Genomic DNA, 21,775 nt, shown 5'->3' on the forward strand with positions numbered 1-21,775 from the left:
AATTAAAATAACTTGAAGTCGAAAATGAAAAAAAAAAAACATCGCGATATAAAAGGAGGTTTTAAATGCGCTATCACGTCTTCTATTAATGGGATGAATACGCATCCTCCTAATTTTCTGGCAGACAAAAGAATGTGAGAAAGAAACGAGAGATTGAGAGTATGTTGAGAGAGTTGAGGGCGGTTTCCACACCTCGTATCTGCCAGATGGTGGTACAAAGCCACAATGGCTGAGTTGTTATGGCGCTCGACTACTGAAGCCAAGGATGTGGAATTGAATCCCGGCCGCAGCGGCCGCTTTTTGATGGAAGCAGCGAAGAGCAATGTGCCCGTGCAATGTTCGATGTCAAAGCAGGTTCCTCAGATGGTCGAAAGTTCGGAGCCCTCCATTACAGCGTCTCTCATAGAGTGAGTCGCTTTGGGGCATTAAGATTCTGGATGAGCGGCCGAACTGCAGTTTTACAAGTGCACTCCGCTGTCATCAGTCGCAAGTACCAACAGGATATGCCCTCCCATATCGACCCGCCCAACTACCATGGGTGATGGATAAACCTTCGGCGCACATACGTGGTCCCGGGATACTAAATAAATCAATAATACCACTTAGTGGGCTCAAACAACTTACTCTGGCGAGCATCTGGCCAGAATATCACAATTATATTCACGTATACACTAACGGATCTGTGTCAGCACAGGCATCCGCTGCAGCTGTGGTCATACCCACTCAGAAAACGACTCTCATTTCCTTTTGGGGCATACTTCTATGTCAACTGCTGCTGAACTTGTAGCCCTTCTGGAATCTAGTCGCTATATAGGTGCTCAAAAATGGTGTATATTCACGGACTCAGAGACTACATTGCAAATTTTGGAAAATTTCTTACGACACACCGCCTACTAGTCTCTGGCACTCAGCATCATGGAGCTCCTTACATCTACTCGACTGCAAGGCCACGGAATAATGTTTCAATGGATCCCTGCCCACTGCAGGCTCAGTGAAAATGATCAGGTCGATACGGAAGCAAAAAGTGCCCTCAGCAATGGCCTCCAAACAACTGTGCCTTTTCAAGAGCGGATTCGACGTGCCTTCTTACGAACTGTATGAAGAATGCTACGGCAGCATACTAAGCCGAGTAAGACGCTCGACACATTCGTCTAAAAAGGCTCGATCGAACATTGAAATTTTGTGTTTCGCGTGATACTCCTTGCCACCATGCATGCTTGCCACATAAGCTTCGTTTAAGCGTGGTTTTTACACGCAGATACTTGCATTTAATTGGAAAGGCGGACTCCCCGGAAGGTTCAGCTTGTGGCATCCCCGAGACTGTGGCCCATATATTATTGGCGTGCCCAGTGTATGCTCGTGAAAGAAATGTGCTAGCCGTTTCCTTGAAGCGTTTTGACAAGAGGCCTATGTCGGAGCAACTGCTGCTGGGCGCTTGGCAGGACAAGGGGAAGGGTTTCCAGGCAGTGCGGGTTCTTTGCGGGTTTTTGTCCGCCACCGGAGTTGACTCGTGCCTGTAAAGCAAGTTGCTGCGCCTGTATATATTTTCATATGCCTTCTCCCACATCCCACCCATCATGATCCTCTCTCTTTTCCCCTTCCCCAGCGCAGAGTAGCGGGCCAGATTTTAATCATTCCGGCCAACCTCTCTGCCTTTCCTTTCAAGAAACCCATCTACATATCTATATAGCTTAACCGTATAAGCCAACCAACGTTGCACCGTTGAGGGCCCTCCTCCCGCATCCGCGCCCACCGAAAATACTTTTCAACGTGTTTGTCTAAAGAAGGAATGGTGAAAACACAAATAGCGCTTTGGCGCGGGCCACACTTCTCATCGCGCATCTGGCGGTTTCTATAACTGCTCAGGCACGCTGACTCAAGCAGCGACTAGCAGCTTTGCGACAGATCTTACGCAGACTCCAACCCAAAGAGCCATGTACCTTTGCGAAATTTTAAGATCCCACGAAGTTTCGCAGGAAACCGGGCCACTTGACGAGAGTGAGAGGGAAGCTAGGCGATCGGCGCATCTATAGATATTGAACTTTGTAAATGGCACAGCGCGATGCACAAGGTGCCTCAAGTGATCAGCTAACCACACCGTTGGCGTGTCCCGTCATATAAAGTACAACCAGGCACACGCCCTCTTTAAATTCTCTAAATGATGTTTTACCAGTCCCACTAAGAATCCCGGTCCAGCTTGTGGATCAAAGGAAAGATAGAACGGCACGGTCATTCACTGAGATCAGCGCTGGCTCTATTTGAAGCAAGCATGATGCCATCGCAGGAGATATTCACGCTGTAAGAAGCGCGCGATCATGTTAGCACCGTTTTGTGACATAGCTAGTGCACCGTATACGCTTTATTCCGTGATTTTTCCGAAGTGCGGTTTTTGCACGAAAGCGACATTTTTCATTTCGATTCTCGAACTGCAAACTACATTACTATACCATAAAGTTTTACACCCCTTTTAAGGTTCTTCATCGCTCTTGCTGTCGCCACTTCTCGGCCTCGACTACTCATTGTCTTCGTGAATGTGGTCATCTTCGGCTCCACGGAGTGCGTTCGAAGTTTCTTACATTTTAATTGAACAAAGTCCGGGGTTTTGTGCAATTATACGCATTCCGTAGAATGCTTTCTCCAGGTAAACCGTTGAATCATCGGAGCTCGAATTTAGCACAAAAATGGCATATGGTAGGCAGTGTATTTATACAAAATATTGTGTACGATACTGACTCGACCAGAATTCGGTTATTCGCATCGTCTGCGAGGACAACAAAGTCAAACAAGCCGCTGTCTCAGCGAATGCTACCGGTTCCATGACCATTGCGCGCTAACCAAACACCATTGCGTTCAAAACTTAAAAACAATTATGGCAATACACACACAGAACTCTTCAAATTTAGTGTAGTTGTGGAAAACGTACGTGCTGCTGGTTATTGTGGATAAATAAGCTGATAAAGTTCTTCGAACCTTCAGCAAAATATCACCCGTCTACCTCTATGGCAGTGTTCCTACATACAAAACGAGATGGCGCCAGCAGCTTATTTTTGCTTCGCTGCATACAAAGGGAATATATGAATTCTGACCGGTTTAGGCAGGTACTCCAAAGAAATTTGCTGTAATAAATTACTGGAGATCAAACGCTATTTCCACGCAAAATTTGAGCTCTCATGATTCAACGCTTTAGATAGGAGAAGCATTCTACGGGTACGGGATGCGTATAATTGTGCAGGAAGTTGCAGTCGCGCATACGCAGCAGCGTCGTATAATTCTAACAAAAGAACGCGTCTGTACCAATCGCGGTATTAGCTTTGTAATTTGAAACCCTATTCATTCATCCCGGATTTGCGTAGCGAAGTTCCTTCTCTTTCTTGGCGCTGGTTAGCTGATAACATTATGATATGGCTACGCATGGTCACGTGACAATTTATGAATCTTTCTTTTTTTCTTAATCGCGGAAAAGTAACGACGCAGAATTTACGTTGAAGAAGTGAATGAAGTTTTGTTCCTCTCAACATACTCAATAAGTTTCCCATAAAAACATTACGATACAGTTAGTTTAGCAATTTATCTTCATTATTAGGCGCATTAAAGACGCGTTCACCTGATCAAGGTGACTGCATACGACTCCGCACTAGCCGGAGGTTCGTCGAGCTCATGAGTTTTTCGAACCCTTGCCACAACAAAGCTGAAACTCCTCGCCGCCTTACCTTTCCTATCATTCTCTTCTATCTTTCTCATTTAAACTCCTCATTCCCCTTCCCCAGTGCAGGGTAGCAAACCGGAAGCTTTCCTGGTTAACCTCTCTGCCTTCTCTCTCTTTCTCTCTCTCTCTCACCTTATAGTAATTAAGCCTTGCAGGCAGGGACAGGAAACATTTTTATTTTGCTTCTCTCGTATGGTTTTCCTTGTTTGGAATATGCTTTAGTTCATTGTTGACGGAAGACCATTTGCGCCATATGCGCCCTCGCAAAGTCAGCGCATTCGGCCGCATCGTGCTTAGTTCATCGTTACTGGCTTCAAGCATTTCGCAGGAACTAGCCAACACACAACTGAGGAAGGACAACTTTACTTACCAAGTTCGCCTTAACAGCAAGGAAATTGTGCCCTTCTGTGGTGTCAACGATCAATGCATGGGGAGACTCATCAATCTGGCGCACTTCCCTTGCAAGAATCGCCAAAGCCATGACACGAGCTCGATTAGGGGGAGCGCAGCCGCCCGATACCTTCGAATGGCAAAACGGATGTCGTTACCAAGACAGAAATGACGTTTCAGTTCCGCAGTGATCAATTGGATCGCGTTTCGATCAGTTGTGTTTCGCTGCCAGCTGTCAAGCATTGATTGCTACCGCAAATGAAAAAGTGCTCGCGCGACCTATGTGTAAAACAATGGGCAAACCACGAAGGCTGGTAAAAGGACGCTTACTGCCACCGGTTCGATCGAAGACAAGGGCGCTCCACAAAACGAGGCTGCTGTACCAACACGGGTAGATGGAATGCGAAAATAAAGATATCCAGGTGCGGTGCCTAGTACCGCTGCATTTCCTCCTATACTACACTTGTCGACCCCTGAGAACCTCGATAACCAATGTTACCATTTTGCTGAGTAGACACATATGTCGAGTTGTGAGCACGCCGGCAGTTTTCGCGTCGCATTAGCTGCAACCCCCCCCCCCCCCCCCCATTTTTTTTTGTTTTCTTTTTATGGCTGTGCTGTCACAATGAGAAATGAGAAATCGTCATCCTTTCCGTATCAAGGAGGAACTTGGGGTTTGCTGAGCTTAGCTGCCTGCTTGTCACAGCAGCCTTCAAAGTACCCACACCATTGTTCCTTTGCCACTGTTGGTCCACCAGCCCTCCTTTATATATATCTTGTCCATCTGATCGCACAACGCTAGACCAGTGTTAAAGCTTTCGGAGATTCCGGCGCCAGTCCCGCAAGTTTGCCTAATCATAATACTACCACTTCAGTTTGATCTCTGCTCCTTGGCCCTTATTTTCACTTCGGTCATTCGCTACTTTGTGTATACGCACTACGCGTGAAGTAGTTCTCACAGCCAACGAAGAACACTGTCGTTGACAGTCACTCTTTGCTTACCGCGGAAGAAATAGACAGTTTCTGTGTTGTGTGGGTAAAAGCTTTTTCATTAAAATATTTTCAGCATATTTTTACTGCCGCACATCATAGTGCAGCTAACAGAAGTTTCATTTTAATGACAAAAATAAACTACGAGTATAATTGCTGCGAACAAAAAAAAAAATCGTAGTTGACAAGTTTGAGTTTCGCTCAACAATTAAAGAAAATGTGTATCTCCAGTCAGAAAATAGATGAATGAGAAGTTTAGGATACACGTTTCGTGCGTTACTATACCAAAAGCGTTTCATACTAAACTTCCCGGTCAAAAACTAAAATGCTCGAGCACATCGATTCCGGCTACTCTACAGTGTAGTGTGAAATAATCATTAGAACATGCCTGTTATCATTAGAGAGGCCGAGAAGGCAGTCAGTCTGATCGGCGACGGCATAAATTAAAGTCAGAGAGGGCACGGCAACCTCATCCTCCGAGCTAGAATAAGACAAATGAACGTCATATTTTCGTACAGGGCCGTCGCTTGCATGTACGAGGCAAGTGTCAATGTTGCTCAATCGCGATATCATCGTCCTTTCATAACAGGCGCAGTACAAGGCAAACCAGGGCGCTAATTTGGGCGCCATGCTTCCCGCTACTGCACTGTGTTGACAAGTTTTGTGCGACGTTCAAACATACGCCCTGACATGCCAATGAAGAAACTAATTCCGAACCTAAAGTACAGTCTTTATGCAGCATACTGAAGGGAATTATCTGACGAGAGTGGCGCGAATCACTCGGAATGAGGTATCTTGCACCAGTTGAATCGTTTTAATAATCGTAGTTAGCAAAGAACGTACAGCTATTTTGAGACCAATTTTTGTACACGCCGTGCAGAATGCTGCGCTTTCGGCAATTTGCTCCGCTAGATGCTGCATTGTGGCATTGTATTCATGCTCTTTCCATGTTTTCGCGTTGTTGCAAGAGAGTCGTAGTGAACATAGACAGTAAGTATATCAATTGTTAAATTTTAAAGAGAAACTTTTACTGGCCTAGCAAGAGCGAGCGAATTCGGCTTCAAAACACAAGCCTTGCAACAGCCGGAGCATGACGTCAGAGCCACGCCCCATGCTAATGCGCCGCGCTTCTTCCCCTTCGCCCGTGCGGCGCGCGGAGCCGGCGGAACTCGCTTCCTCTTCAGCTGCTGCTCGCTTCTTCTGCGGACGTCAAGGGCACAACAGACTAGTCTAGACGAAACGGAGGCGTCGAATGCATTTTGAATGGGGAAATCCCAGGGGGCGAGCCAAATAGGCAGAGGTGGTAGTGGAACAGAATAAGCAAGCATAACACATTTTGCTTTCATAGCCGGCCTCAGCAGATTTAGCCGTAGTCATTTTTTGTGTGCATGTGTGTCTGCTACAGCATTTGATGCGCTTCGCTAAAATAAGTGTTTTAGGAATTCAAAAATGCTGCTCGAGGAGTGCTTGGCTCAGCAGTTTACTCAGGGAACGTCTTGTGTTTCATCCCTACTGTATATAAATACTGGCTTTTGATATGAAACATATTGGCAGAGTGAGTGCACAAGTTGCAGATGTGTAATTAAATATTCAATATAAAAGAAATGTGGCATGATCAGACATCTGAAGCGAGAATTTTGTGAGAGTACTTGTATGTACCCCTGATGATTACTTTTATGTTTTTTATTATATGTCGAGGTGACAGAATTTTTTTCAGTGCAGTAGATTGGTGTGTTGTAGATGGGAAAGCCCCGCGTTTGTTCCTTTATCTCGTGTAGGCCTCGTGCCGTTGGGCTGCATCACGTAAAGCTTCCAGGCGGCGTCTCAAAAGGAAGAAAGTTGGCTACGAATAAGGTAGAGTATGGCAGTGAGTGGGTAGGTGGACCAAGGAGGTGGAACGTGAAAGCGGCTGGTTGATGGGGCTTCTTTTATACATCTATAAGACAGCTGGCTTACCAGCTGCGTACTTTACATCACATTTTCCGTCGTTTCCTTTTTCTAGCGGGCCTTTTTGGGCGACGGCCTATTGGATGGTAGAGCTGAATGAACGGATGGCGCCTTCGGACTGTGAAAGTTGGCAGGGGTACACGGTGTGGCACGACCGACCGTGAGTGTGGTTGGTTGACCGAAGGTAGAGTTAGGTGAAGTGGAGGCGACAAGTTCGCTGGTGGCATTTTTTTTTTCTTGAAGGACATGGCTTCACTTTGAGCACAAACAGACACAGGCCATAATTTCTGCATTGTCAACGGCACTGTTTACGCAGTAATATTTGATGCGTATCGATTGCCACCGTAAGTTCGGCAGACCTTTTGATTCCGCGCCCTTTCAACTCTCTCGCAGCCTGCGTGGATCAAAGTGGAGGACAAAGGCATCCTCAGCATCCACCAACAGGTGATCAGCCGCAACTACCGCATCTCTCTCAGTACCAGCGACAACCGGCACTTCGTCCTCCACATCCGGAATGTGCAGGAGTCCGACCGTGGCGGCTACATGTGCCAGATCAACACATCGCCCATGATGAGCCAAGTTGGCTACTTGGACGTGCTAGGTAAGAAGCCACTGTGTTGCCTCCCCGTGTGGTCATTTATTTTCTTTTTCTTTCTTTTTTTTTAACGCGATAGCGTCAGATTTCCTACTGTGCAGACAATCCGGTGTTGGCCTCAGCACCAGCGCTGTAAAAAAAAAAAAAGTTCGCGGCCGTGGGTATGGCAGGTGGAAGTTGACAGGTGAGGTTACTCTTCACTGATCTGTCAAAAAATGGGGGAGAACGCTCAAGCTAAGAGTTACAACCTGCTAGACGCAAGTCTACACCGTTTGCCGAATGCATAGCTTTGCTTTTACTGCATCTATTGTAGTGCAGGTCTACATCGCACGCAGTCTGGAAAATAAATGTGACCACGCTCTCTGGTCCCTGCCTAGTTTTTCGGCTCTCTGTTCATAGGAAATCTTCGCAGTATCATTTTATGAATATAACTTGCTTTATTGCCTCCTGCCGCAATGTCTCATTGTTTATTTTGATGCTGCTGCTTTCAGTGAATGTCACAATTCAAGCGATAAAAAATAACGCAAGCAACTCATTGCTTCATGTGAAACAGTCCACGGAAAATAAAAGTTTCTTCTTCTTTTTTTACAGGTGAAGAAGTCAAGACTACTAATTTTTTATTACAATTGACTTAGAACGCTTTAGCGTAATGGTTAACGCCATATTGATTTTAAACGTTTTGAAGCTTCTTTACGCCTGAAAGAGTAAAAGAAGGCCGATAGATATGAATCCTATTTTAGTTCACAGGAGGGGTGTCACGCAAAATAATACGGCCAAATTGTCGGACCTTCTGATTTCTTAATTTGCTGTTTCTGTAATGTTCGAGCCATCATCTGTGCCGTGACTGAGAATTATAGGGAAATAGAACAGAAATTTAAAAACAATTATTTTTTTTCTTTAGGTATGCATTGCCTGTTCCGGGGGTTTGCGATGAAGTGAAGACATCTGCTCATAACTACCACTAAAAAAAGCAGCAGCAAGATCAGAGTTTATCTGAGCTAAAAAGCAAATATATGCCAGGCGGTACAGGAGGTAAGCGAGGAAATTAAAATTTTCCCGTTTTCCTGGTGGAAAAAATCGTCTGCCCACTATTGGAAGTATCTAGGCCATGCCCGGCCCTACATAGCACCAGTAAGCTGCTAGCACATTGCGATATTGGGCCGATATGATTTGTGCTTCTCAGTGCTGTTTTCTGCGATTGCTATAAACAATCCTGTCGACACTCAGCATAAAAAAAATAAAAAAACAGTCGGAAAACTTTGTTGTCACAAAAGCAGTTCTGTTCAGTTTTTGAGAGTGAACCTGCCCTGGCAACAGTTTTTTTCTTTTTGACAAAGTTCTCTAGATTTTCTTTTTTTTTTTTTTTTTTTTTTTTTTGATTGGGGCGATTTCAAGACATCCGCATGATTCTGCTTTTTGTGCATGAATCCAAAACCTTTGTTGGCTCCAAAACCGCTCTAGATATTTTTATGCACGCGTTGAATACCTGTTAGGGTGATTTTTGTTTTGTAATGAAAGCTTTCTCGGAAATATACATGCTTTATTTTTCGCTTATTTCCATGAGTATTGGCCAAATAAAAATGAAATAATAACGCTATTGCAAAAAGAAAAAAAAAAAACATTGCTCTGTGAGCATGCTGACAGTGAGGAGAAGGTCGAAAAAAATAATACGAAGGGCCTCCTGAGCCAGTAGTGCTTCATCGTATGTGTTATCCTGTTCTTGCATCTAGCTAGCACCTTCCAAAACTTCGCAATGAGTCAGTAAGTGGTGCACAAAGGCCCTATACCTGCCAGTGTGCGTGTGCATTGCTCCGTATTTATTTTATTATTTAGGTTTTGTATACGGTGTGTGCTAATATTGCACCCTTCACAGCACTTACTGCTGCAGCCAACGTATATAAGCGCGAAGAATGTCTTTCGAAAGCAAGGATGATTTCCCAAGTTTCACCTTCTGCAGAGTGCAGCGGCTTCGCAACCTGCGAGATAGGCCACGAAAATAAGACAGATTGCTGTTTTGCACGCCGTTTCATCATAAGGGTGCGTCAGCCGCACCTTGAAAAACAGATACCGCTTCATTGGCCGAGGAGTAAAAAGGTTCGTTCTAACTGCGCAGTGGCCGCGTTTGCATAACCGCGGTAAAAAGAATGCGCGATATTATGCACACGCACACGCACACACACGCACACTTACGCACACGCACGCACACGCACACGCGCATACGAAGGGATCAACACCAAACGCCATTGGCCCAAAGAAAGCATAGGGTACTGTTTTTGTATCAATGTGAAAAACTAACGTAAGCTTGAAAACAGCCAGATCCTGGAGGAAAAAAAAAAGAACAACGACACGCCTTTATCGAAAACTTCATCAGCGCTGCGACAGGAGACAAAGGCGAGAAGGAAGGACAAGCGCTATTAACAACTGAAGGTCATTTGGAAAATACGCAGGTAATATACTCACAAAAGACAACCAAAAGCAAATGCGCTCCCCATCTACCCTTAAAATAAAAAGCAGAGGTTATTCAGGAATTCACATGAAAAAATTTCACAGTCATGTATATGTAAAAAAAAACATGCACTCCTGTTTTTAACAAGGCAAAAGTTATGGTCAGGCATCAATATCAATTAACAAGGGAATTGTGTGAAGCCTATTCCAAGAACAGCAACACGTGCGCAAGTACCCCTTCAGTAAGTCTACATGACTGTAATATTTCGTATCTATATTCTTAACATCTGCTTTATACTTCGAAAGGGGGGGGGGGAGGTGAGGGGGGGGGGGACATGCGCTCCTGGTTGTCTTTGTGAGTATATTACCTGTGCATTTTTAAAATAAATTGCAGTTGTTAGTAGCGCTTGTCCTTCGTTCACTACTTTGTCCCCTGTTGCAACGCTGGTGAAGGTTGTTTCGAATATGTACCAAATCGCTCAAACGTCTGTTCTGCCACATGCCGTTAGAGGACATAAACTGCATCCTCCGAATTTCACGTCCGATGGTCTACCACTAGGCTACAGCGGCGGCTACTATGCTTTGAAATTTCTTAAGTATTTTTGTTACGTGCAGGCTACACTTGAGAGTGTTCACCAGTGGCAGCCTAGTCCATAGCAGCGTATTTGGATCACGATGTTCCACCTCCATGAATCAGTACTGTAATCATTTTGTTGACGCCAGGTAATTGAATAAATGGTAAAAAAACATCGGCACACTGGTGGTGAAATCCGCTCGCACGATCCTCAAATTTCGCGTCTGGTGTTCTTACCAAATGATTAAGAACTGCCTCTGGGCCAAAATGTCGGCTGATTAAATCTGTCTCTTGAAAGCGAAAACCAACCTTAAGACAACTGAACTTCCAGTCACGATAAAAAATGTGCATGCATAACAAACAAATGAATGGCACAGGAACATAATGAGTACTGTGCACACCCCTCGACATCATCGCAGCTTGACGACCGCCTGCCTACCTCAATGGATCAGAGGTTTAGCCCAGAAGAACAGTTCACGATCACAACGTGGCTTTTCAAATGCATTTCAAAGGCCGCAATGCTAATGTGGGCATGGGAGTCGGCTATTTAAACACGATAATATTGGACTACAGATACGGATATAGCAAACAAAGTTCAGACGGCAATGGCAATGTCCCTAGCCATCGCCATCCGCCGAGCATCCTGGCCATCAGACGTATTGCCAGCAACCACGAGAGCACACTTACATATGTATATCGAGATAGAACAAAAGAAGAAACTACCTCGATGTATATCTGTGGCTGCGTCAAGAGACGCATTAAAAGTGGTCGGTGCTTGACGTCGTGCCCTTCATGGAACGCCGCAGGCTCATAGCGGCCGCATAGCTCGATCCCAGTAGCGGCGTGTCCATAGCTTGGCCACAATCTGATTATGGATCCGAGTCAGTAAAAGTGCGGCATCGGCATTGGCCCGCGAAAACAGCAACGCGAAAGCGGTGGGATGTAGATCGCTGCGGCAGCTTGATACAGCTGCCATTAACGTGATTAAGACGAGTGCTCAGTTGATGGAAAACAGGCGCAGGCCGAGCAGCTTCGCGTTGCCAAAGAACAAGCGCACCCGCCGCGGGATGTTATGACGCATTTGAGATGTTTTCCTCCCCTTTCCCGCTAGAACTTGGGCTTCAGCCAGCGAGTATTCAGCCAATCCACGGTGCTCGTTTCCTGCTTCTCTTGCTTTTTCCGGCATTGTAGAGAAGGTGTAGAAAAGGAGGATAAGGTAATAAGCTCGCCGGGTATCTTCATTTTTCCTCGCCGGCATTGGGAGATGAGTGCAATCAATTATTACGAAGTTTGTTAGCAGCGCTACACAAACGGGGGACCTTGGCTTTGCGAGGTGCCTGGTTATAAAATTTGCAGCATCTGCGCTGATGCAGACGTGATCTAATTTTTCTACCAAATTCAGGTTCTAGGCGCTCGTATTTACGCTTTTGAACTTGCTTCATTAATCCGTTTGCAGAAAACCAGCTGAAAGCACACATAATGTCCATCGCTCGAACTGGCTGCGATTGTTCAGCGGCCTATTCAAAGCTTTATACTGATTACTGCTTGGATCAGGACGAAAAATAGACAACAATTTCTACCGCGAGAAGTCCGCTCTCGTTGTAGGAATTGCTGTCTGTTTTCGTCCTGGTCCAAGCGGCTAAACATGTGCCCTGATTCCGCCTCGAACTTCCCCTTTCCTCATAACTTAACAAGATTGGAGGAGGTATTCCTTTGAAGCGTAAGGACTGGGGCCACCATTACCCTTCGGTCACATGCCGATGAGGCTCGCAAGAAGACACAGGACCCGCCACCTGCCCGAAATGTTCCACATCGGGGTTGACGACTGGGCAAGTTGGTAATGGTTCATACTTAACCAGCCAAAGGACGAGACACAGGAAAGAAGAGGACAGGACAAGGCTGGGCTAGCGACTGAATGTTCGGAGGAGTCTTTGTTGTTTTCTTCTGATCAATAAACATTCAGTTGCTAGTCCAGCCTTGTCCTGTTCTCTTCTTTCCTGTGTCTCGTCCTTTGGCTGGTTAAGTATGTTCCACATCGGCTGCAGAGATGGATGTTTGCCACCAGCTGGGGACTTGTGCAGAGAGAAGGGCGTCAGGGACAGACACTTGACGAAGTGGGACTAACGGTGACAAGGGAAGAGGATTTATCCATGTAATCGACCGACAATAATAAGATGAGCATTCTCCCGCTTCTTCTTTGCCCGATTTGCCGTGGTATGCCACAAGCTAATTTTGCGAAATAAAAAAGAAAAGGAGAAGTACACTCAATGCCTACATAGGGAAAAGTTAAGGCTCTCTATGCATTCTTCCTCCGCTCGTTAGAATGTAGTTTTTGGCGGTGCTTTCAGAACCGAAAACTCCAGTGCTATTTGCCTGGGTCTGAATACACTCCGACTTTTCGTTTTTCACCCCCTGTTAAAAGGAGAGTCAATTTTTTTTTTTTTAATTCAGGCGAAGCAGTAGTGTGATTGCGAATATAATATAAAGGAGAGAATTGGTCTCGGGCACCTGCACTGTTCCAAGACCGAAAATTTGCAAGGCGGAATTGAAACAAGTTCGGGCCAATGCAACATACTGTTAAAATGAAGTATCAAATATAGAGCACAAATTACTCAATAGAATTCACTAAGTGCAGCCAACGGAGTAAAGCTGCCATGTTTATGTGTGTAAGACCCGTAATCGTTTTACGAAATTTTCCCGGTGTGGGCTGTACACGAGTCAGGCTTTCATACATCTTAGCATACCCGCAGAAACAGTATGGAGTCATGACATGAAACTTGTGCACAGAATGGTACAACAGCCAGGGCAAGTAAAATCTATTCCACTCACTATTACTGGCGCTTTCACTCTTGCACGTCTGATGACGTCAAGTCATCAGTTCGCTCTCAAAGCTCGTCATTTTAGACAAGTTTTAAATCTCGATCTAAAGCTCTTTGAGACCCTGCCAGCCAACCACGAAAGTCACGCGTCCAAAACTCATGCGCAGACTTGTGGAAGAGATTTCCTCTCTAGTTGCCCTTAAGGTGTCGTTTCTTCGCTTCTCTCATCCGTACAGTCGATCTAGGAGCACTGAAAGTTTCAGAGGGGTGTCGAAGTGCACGTCGAGTGACAGTAGTATGCTCGCCATGCCTCCACGTATTATGACCAAACCCGTCCGTCCGCATTCAGGTCTTGGCCCGACCAGTAGGTTGCCCCAAAAATCATCGACGACGAGAAGAACCTTGTGTCGTCGAAGACATCCCGGTCAGTCCTGACACATAGTGTTTATACAGCCTAGCATCCCCTCATCCGATGTCCAGCTCATGTCCTGAACGCGCACCATGACGCCTTCGGGTAACTTCTGCTTGCTGGGGAGTCTTCCGTGTCAACTTCACCCTTGAAGCCCACAGTAAAGTTCTGTTGTACACAGACAGGGGTCTGGTTTACTTTTTAGATCTGTGACAGATCGTAATTGTTTTCTTTCCGACATGTCTCGGCAGAATGATGAAGCTTCAACAGTGTGTATCCATATTCGGCTGCTCGCATCTGGCACGACGACGTTCGAAGATGTAAAGGAAAGTTGGTAGCGGTTCACAAATGAAAAAACCCATCTCTCTCTGCCTTGCCTTGAAGTCCGGCGGCCTGTTGTGGATTTGGCGGGCGTTAGCCATGGCTTTCAGGTGTGCTGTAGCAAATTTCACTATATATGGCTTTACTCCTAGTGGCGCGAATGTCATTTACGATCTTACCTCACAGTTGCAGAAACCTGGAGGACTTTCCTTGGAAGGCCTCTCAGATTTTATTGCTCGCAACGCGGTCTACTTTCTGATGACCTCACGCACTTCTCTCCGACATCACACTGGCGCGCAGCAGCCCGATTACCGTGGTCTTTGGCGTAGGTGGGAAATTTAGGTTTGAAGGCGGCAGTGAAAGACATCATGGCTCCTGCCCCTTGCTTCCTACCCTTCCCGTTCTGCATGGGCATTCCGCATCACAACAGCACAACACTACTTATACAACGAACGGGGTTTAGGGGATTATGGGCTTTAACGTCCCAAAGCGGCTGTTGCTATGAGAGACATCGGTGTGGAGAGCTCCTAAAATTTCGACCACCTAGGGTTTTTAATGTGCACTGACATCGCACAGCACACAGTGAAGGCGAACCGAAAGCAGAACTGGTGCATGCACCCTCTGAAATTCTGTCAGTAGTACCGCTGTGAGACCAGAGGGGTGGAGGACGAAGCCTCCACTCGCGCTTCCGGTACGTAGGCGGTAGGTCCCCAAAGGTTTTGAAATACGGGGCCGGCGTCCAATCCAAGACGCTTAACAAAATTTGGTAGAATCGGGCTCTCGCGTGGAGCGCAGCACGAAGAGAGTTACCGAAGTCGGGGGCGCGAAGGCGTCTGGCAGGGGTGCACGTTATGGGAGTGCACCACGGGTGTTGCGATCCCGCCTGCCCGAGCACGTGAGTGCGACCCACAACACGACCAACGCGGTGGCAGTAGTTGACAAGTCCGCCACGCGCGCTGGGAGAGCTGCAGGATTCGTTTTCAGCTCGACGACGACCAGACGTAAACTGGGACAAGAGCGGTCCCCGGCGTGGGCGTCCGCCATTTTGTGGGACTTAGCTCTTGGGAAGGGGCTCGGCCTGGGCGATCCCATGTAAGCCTGGGGAAAACTTGTTGGCGAGCTAAAACTCTTCTTGGGACGGAGTTTGTGTTGCATATGTCTCCTCCCATAGCCAGGCTCATGTCTGGCGCGGGCCCGTAAATCCAAGCTTCTGGGTGGCTGGAGCGGGACTACAACACGGGTGAGCAGACACCCGAGTGCCCTCCGCGGAAGCGGAGAGGACTCAGCTGTGACCTGATGAAGAGGGACAGGCCAGCCTGGTGGCATTAATTTGTCATCGAGCAAACTAAGGCAGTTTTCCCGATGATGGGTGGATTGACTTTTGGTTGGTCACTGGGAGGGGCTGCGTCCTCCTGTAACCGAGAGGGGTGCAACCATTGGCGATGAAGCTCTGAGGGATAAGGCTGGGGAGCAATGGCGCGCTGCTGTAATCGAGAGAGGCCACGCCGGTGAATGCTCAGACGGCCGACTGAAACCTCGGAGCCTTGTGCACTCTGAGGAAGTCTACCCCGCTAAAGCGGGGTAGATTCTCGGACTTAGGAACTGCTACGCTGGGGCACACTGAAAATGACAGCCTTTACCGATGATGTACCCTATTGATAAACGGGACTAGGGATAAGGCTGGGGAGCTCCCAACTCCCTGTAATCCAAAGTGGAAGCCGCTGGAGTTGGAGGTGACCACTCCTTGTAGCGGGAAATAAGAGCCTGTTCCCCGCCGGTGCAGTCCAGGGATGGGCTGTGCCGGCTAAGTCTCTATGTATGGACGCCGCGGGGGAATCCCCGCTGACTAATGTCATCAGGGGTATGGGCAACCCCGTGTAACCCAGCCCGCGAGGAGGCATGGGGGCGCTGTTAGAGACTGTCTTCACTCCACCTCCGGCGTGCCAGGTCCGTCCTGGGAAACAATGAGGCCTTCGGGCGTCTCAGCAGGCTAAGAGAGTGAAGGCGAAGCGAAAGCAGAACTGGTGCAAGCACCCTCTGAGAGTCTGTCAGTAGTACCGCTGTGAGACCAGAGGAGTGGAGGATGAAGCCTCCACTCGCGCTTCCGGTACGTAGGCGGTAGGTCCCAAAAGGTTTTGAAATACGGGGCTGGCGTCCAATCCAAGACGCTTAACAAAATTTGGTAGAATCGGGCTCTCGCGTGGAGCGCAGCACGAAGAGAGTTACCGAAGTCGGGGACTCGAAGGCGTCTGGCAGGGGTGCACGTCATGGGAGTGCACCACGGGTGTTGCGATCCCGCCTGCCCGAGCACGTGAGTGCGACCCACAACACGACCAACGCGGTGGCAGTAGTTGACAAGTCCGCCACGCGCGCTGGGAGAGCTGCAGGATTCGTTTTCAGCTCGACGATGACCAGACGTAAACTGGGACAAGATCGGTCCCCGGCGTGGGTGTCCGCCATTTTGTGGGACTTAGCTCTCGGGAAGGGGCTCGGCCTGGGCGATCCCATGTAAGCCCGGGGGAAACTTGTTGGCGAGCTAAAACTCTTCTTACCGAAGCATGGCCTTGCGGTAGAGCATCCGCCTCGTGTTCGGGAGGTCCCAGGTTCGATCCCTGGTGCCGCCGGGTACCCAACGGCTGTTCAATGGGTACAAGCTTTCCCCCGGTCTGGTGCTCGGCTCTTTGGGGTGAAATGTTTGGGAAAGGGGTCATAGTTCCCAAATAGTTGCTCCGATGTGGCAGTGATCAGTTCCGCCATCGGACAACAATAAGTCAGCCTTGTGCGGCGAAAGCCCATTATGTGGGCCTTTTTTTTTTCTTGAACCAACATTTTGGTTCATGGCCCCTTTTCCCAAGCATTTCACCCCAGAAGAGCCAAGCACCAGGCCGAGGGAAAAATTGTACCCATTGGAAACCGGTGGGTACCCGGCGGCACTGGGGATCGAACCCCGTACCTCCCGAATGCGAGTCGGATGCTCTACCACAAGGCCACCGCTACTTGCCGAGTCTCGGGAACTTTCTTACTCAGCTTCGCAAGTTGCATTCGAGCCGGCCTTATGAAATTATACTTGCAATAGCTCGTACATGCACGTTTATCTGCCTATGCAATCCTTATGCACTGCTTTTATTTTCTGCTATTTTTCTTCAGCCAGAATACCAACATGGAAATGAACTTTTGTTGAAGATATATTGAAGTACTAAGCGATGCATTGATATAAATAACCCAAACTCGTCGAATAAAGCAAGATACAAAAAAGAATGCTAAACGGAGGCGGTAAAGCATTTTACACATTTATAGCTCGGAGTTTACATATGTTACTTTGTCCTATATTTCACTCGTCAGTGCTCGAGTCATTCATTTGCCGGTGAACCTCCACAGTGCCACCAGACATCGTGGTGGAGGAAAGCAGCTCAGACGTGGTGGTTCGCGAGGGCTCGAACGTGACCCTGACGTGCAAAGCGCGGGGATACCCACGACCCGCCATCACCTGGCGCCGGGAAGACAACGAGCCCATCCCACTCGGCGCCTGGAAGAACGGCAAGAAGACGCAGACGCTCGGTAAGTATAAGGGTGCTCCCTCTGTTATATATTGACGGTACAGCGACTCCGTCATCATCATACTGACCATTAACAATGCTATTTTCATCTGTGACAGCTGTGTCCTTGTCCCAATACAAGAGCGCCAAGCGTCCTGGTAGGAGCTTTAATCTTCTCGTCTTTTAAAAATTTCGGCCCTTAGTACTTTATTGTGGAAAAATTCCGAAAGCACTGTAGAATCTAAAATGCAGAGATCAGAGCGTAGCTGCTGCACATGGTGCATCATGTTTGCTCTCATTATCATTATCAACTTAATGCACCTTCATTATCACTGCTACTGTAATCGTTGTCATTATCACTAATTTCATCGTCATTGTCATCGTTACTGTCATCCTCACGGCAGGCAAGGAGAATTACGGTGTGCGTTTCACGATCCTGCGCTTGTCGCAGTTGTTTAAAGCGTCCGGCTGGGAATCCGAGCAAGTGATGCCCGGTGGATACAGAATGATTTTTTTTTTTTTTTTTAATGAAGTCATCAGGATTATTGACAAGTTACGCTTTAGGGCACAGTTCTCATGCACAGATCCCGCGTACATCTCGCGCACAATTCTCGCGCATGGGATTTCGTTCCATGAGGCAAGGAAAGCTTTTGCCTTATTGAAATATTCTGTAGCGCGAAGGAACATCAGAAAAATTGGGGAGGGGAGGGGGGCGGGGGGAAGCATGCACAGCACATTCGCCGCTAGTATTCTGGAGCTCGCGATCCACATTGCGAATTCTGCGAAGAACAAAGCCTGCGGTGAATGAGAACAGCTAAGCAACAGCTGCCTGCTACCTCACGAATTGACATTTGGCAGACAGAAAGGTGTACGAAATGTCATCGGAAGCATCTTTGCAATAAACTTATTCCCGCATTTGTGAAGGACTAATACAAATGTTATATAAAAGTCAGTCAGCTGAAGGGTGATGACAAACAAAGCGAAGAGCAACCAATTGCAGCTTCTCCGTTCGCGATTCTTTACCTCCGCAGTCCGCCTTACCTTTCGGGTATCAACAGGGCGTCCTCGACTACATCGGTGTGGGGAAAAAAGAAACAGAAGGTGCCAACCCTTGTACGGGGCGGGGACGATGCGCCGCCTTCAGACATCGGCACGAACGGGTGTAAATAAGCAGCCGTACATCTGGGAGCAAAGTGAAAAGGACATAATCCTTCGATCCACTTACGGCCGCCGACCAAAGACAAGGAAGCGCTACAAGGGAGTTTCCGTGAAACTCGCGGAGACAGAAAAAGGATGAGAGGAGGCGGAGGATGCGGAGGAGGCACATAAGAGACAAGCGGCGGCAGCGCCGCCGAGGGGAGCCGATTTCTTGACAGGAGCTCGACCGGCTTACTGAAAGGAGGCCTCCGATGCCGCCGGATGCTGCTTTCGCGGAATGCGCCGCGAGAACAGTGGCCGTTGCCCGAAGCCCCGAGCTGAGAGACGCAAGAGATACAAAAAGAGAACGCAAGATGTGCAGTGGGCGGGTAGGAGACGAAAAAAAAACCTGCTGAGCTTGGGTCTGCTGTAATAGATTGCTTGCTCACCCGTTCGCCAGGAGACTCGGCGCAGGTTTCACGGTGTTTTGACCCCCAGGATCACTAAGGCTTACACGCGATCGAGTCCGTGGGAGGCGTCACTCTTTCTTTCTATCTTTCTGCGTATACGACGCCTTGTCTTTTTTTTTCTGCTTTTGACAGCTTGAAATCGCCGCTGAAATGCGCCGCAAGAAAATTGGCTGTTCGTGAGCAGGTCCGGGCGAGAAAGGCGCATCGCTTAGAGACCAGCTGCGCCATAGAAATGCTGTATGTGTGACTTGAAGGCTCGGGGATATATGTGTGTTGCCAAATTGTCGCTGGGTCACTGCCGTCAGTTTAAGTGAGATTTTCGAGAAAACGAATAGAAAAGAAAAACGGAGTAAGATCACGTTTCTTTTTGTAACGCTGTCTAACTACATGCTGGATTCTCAAAGTGACATCATTTTGCTATGTTTCACCGCATCCTAACTGGTAAAAAAGCCCTGGCATGCTAGGAAGTACCGTTGCTAAGGGGGTTTTGTATTGAAGCAAAATACGTTCGAGAGCAGTCAGTGGGTTAGATAATGGTGGTCATAAATGTTAAGGGCCCAAAGGCAGCTCAGTCAAGGAGTGCCGTGGAATGAATTATTTTTCATGCACACAAGGTGGGTTTTGGAGCAGTTTCATACGATGGATCAATACCAACTCGCCCAAATCGCTCTACTTCTACATAAGGTGGGCCCAGCGACCCGTTTTCGACGCATTTCTCTCAAGGGAACCCGACCAAGGGGCCAACAAAATACGTGTACCCGCTGCAAAACCAATGGCTACCCGGCGACACGGGACACTGAAACAGGTCTCCTTCCTGCGTGTACGACTCAGGTGACAGACAGGATGTGGAAAGTGACATTTACTTCAGCTATAGCAGCTCCATAGAGTATAATTAAAGGGACTTTCATGTCGGGCAAACGTGAATTCAAATTGTCATACAGATTATTTTCAGTTTCTTTATGTACAGAAAGTTAAGAAACTTTACCTTCCCAAAAGATTCTTGAAAAGCTCACCCCTTCAATTGCTGAGTAAACGAACAGCAGCAAGCACAGCATGTTGTTCGAACAGCTCGTGCCTAATGTAGAGAAAAGACCGTAAAACTACGCGCGTGCCGCAGAGCAATGCCTCTATTTATACCTTACATGTTGTCACTGGCTTGAACGCTTTCGAGCAGTGCCTAGCCACTTCAGCGGTGGTGTTAGCATTCGGCGCGCCAACGACAGTACACAAGATGGAACGAAAATAAATCACGCAAAAAGGCACGATAGCAAAGTGGACAGCGTGTTTGGAAGAAAACGCTTAACGTAGACATCTTATTCGCTAAGGGCGCCTGAAGAAGACTTTTAACCGGTGATAGTGCACATGCGCAGAAAGAACTGCGCATTGCACATAACGGGATAGGGAGGTGCAATATATAGGTAATAAAGCCGAAATATAAGTTGCTTAAGCCTAATGCAGTGTTTTCTAGCGTGTACAATGAATTGTTTGCAGTCAAGCATCCGTCATGCAGGTTCGCTTCGCCCTCTGTTGCTAAATGCCGTTCGTTGATGCGTGTGGCCAGAAAAATGCGGTGTGGCGTTCAAAGATTAGTGCACACTTTAAAAAGATCAGAATGCTATAGCGAAAGTATTTTGTGTGTGTGTGTGTGTGTGTGTGTGTGTGTGTGTGTGTGTGTGTGTGTGTGTGTGTGTGTGTGTGTGTGTGTGTGTGTGTGTGTGTGTGTGTGTGTGTGTGTGTGTGTGTGTGTGTGTGTGTGTGTGTGTGTGTGTGTGTGTGTGTGTGTGTGTGTGTGTGTGTGTGTGTGTGTGTGTGTGTGTGTGTGTGTGTGTGTGTGTGTGTGTGTGTGTGTGTGTGTGTGTGTGTGTGTGTGTGTGTGTGTGTGTGTGTGTGTGTGTGTGTGTGTGTGTGTGTGTGTGTGTGTGTGTGTGTGTGTGTGTGTGTGTGTGTGTGTGTGTGTGTGTGTGTGTGTGTGTGTGTGTGTGTGTGTGTGTGTGTGTGTGTGTGTGTGTGTGTGTGTGTGTGTGTGTGTGTGTGTGTGTGTGTGTGTGTGTGTGTGTGTGTGTGTGTGTGTGTGTGTGTGTGTGTGTGTGTGTGTGTGTGTGTGTGTGTGTGTGTGTGTGTGTGTGTGTGTGTGTGTGTGTGTGTGTGTGTGTGTGTGTGTGTGTGTGTGTGTGTGTGTGTGTGTGTGTGTGTGTGTGTGTGTGTGTGTGTGTGTGTGTGTGTGTGTGTGTGTGTGTGTGTGTGTGTGTGTGTGTGTGTGTGTGTGTGTGTGTGTGTGTGTGTGTGTGTGTGTGTGTGTGTGTGTGTGTGTGTGTGTGTGTGTGTGTGTGTGTGTGTGTGTGTGTGTGTGTGTGTGTGTGTGTGTCGTCATCTCAGCACTGACAGCGGCACATCCACACCGAATCATAAGATCTGTTCTTCTGCATCTCTTTGTAA

At 47.6% G+C, this 21,775-nt stretch overlaps 1 protein-coding gene across 1 annotated transcript in view; it reads left to right on the top strand.

Moving 5' to 3' along the window:
* The window catches only part of LOC146197635 (lachesin-like), a 152,638-nt gene that overhangs the window by 101,114 nt on the left and 29,749 nt on the right, over window positions 1-21,775 (top strand). Inside the window, exons 3-4 of the mRNA XM_084597214.1 lie at window positions 7,427-7,634; window positions 17,575-17,754. Of these exons, the coding sequence (XP_084453340.1) occupies window positions 7,427-7,634; window positions 17,575-17,754 (388 nt within the window). The remainder of the gene's footprint in view (window positions 1-7,426; window positions 7,635-17,574; window positions 17,755-21,775) is intronic.

Source organism: Amblyomma maculatum, chromosome 3, assembly GCF_055883805.1.
Source record: "Amblyomma maculatum isolate TAMU_Amacu chromosome 3, ASM5588380v1, whole genome shotgun sequence".
Taxonomy (NCBI): domain Eukaryota; kingdom Metazoa; phylum Arthropoda; class Arachnida; order Ixodida; family Ixodidae; genus Amblyomma; species Amblyomma maculatum.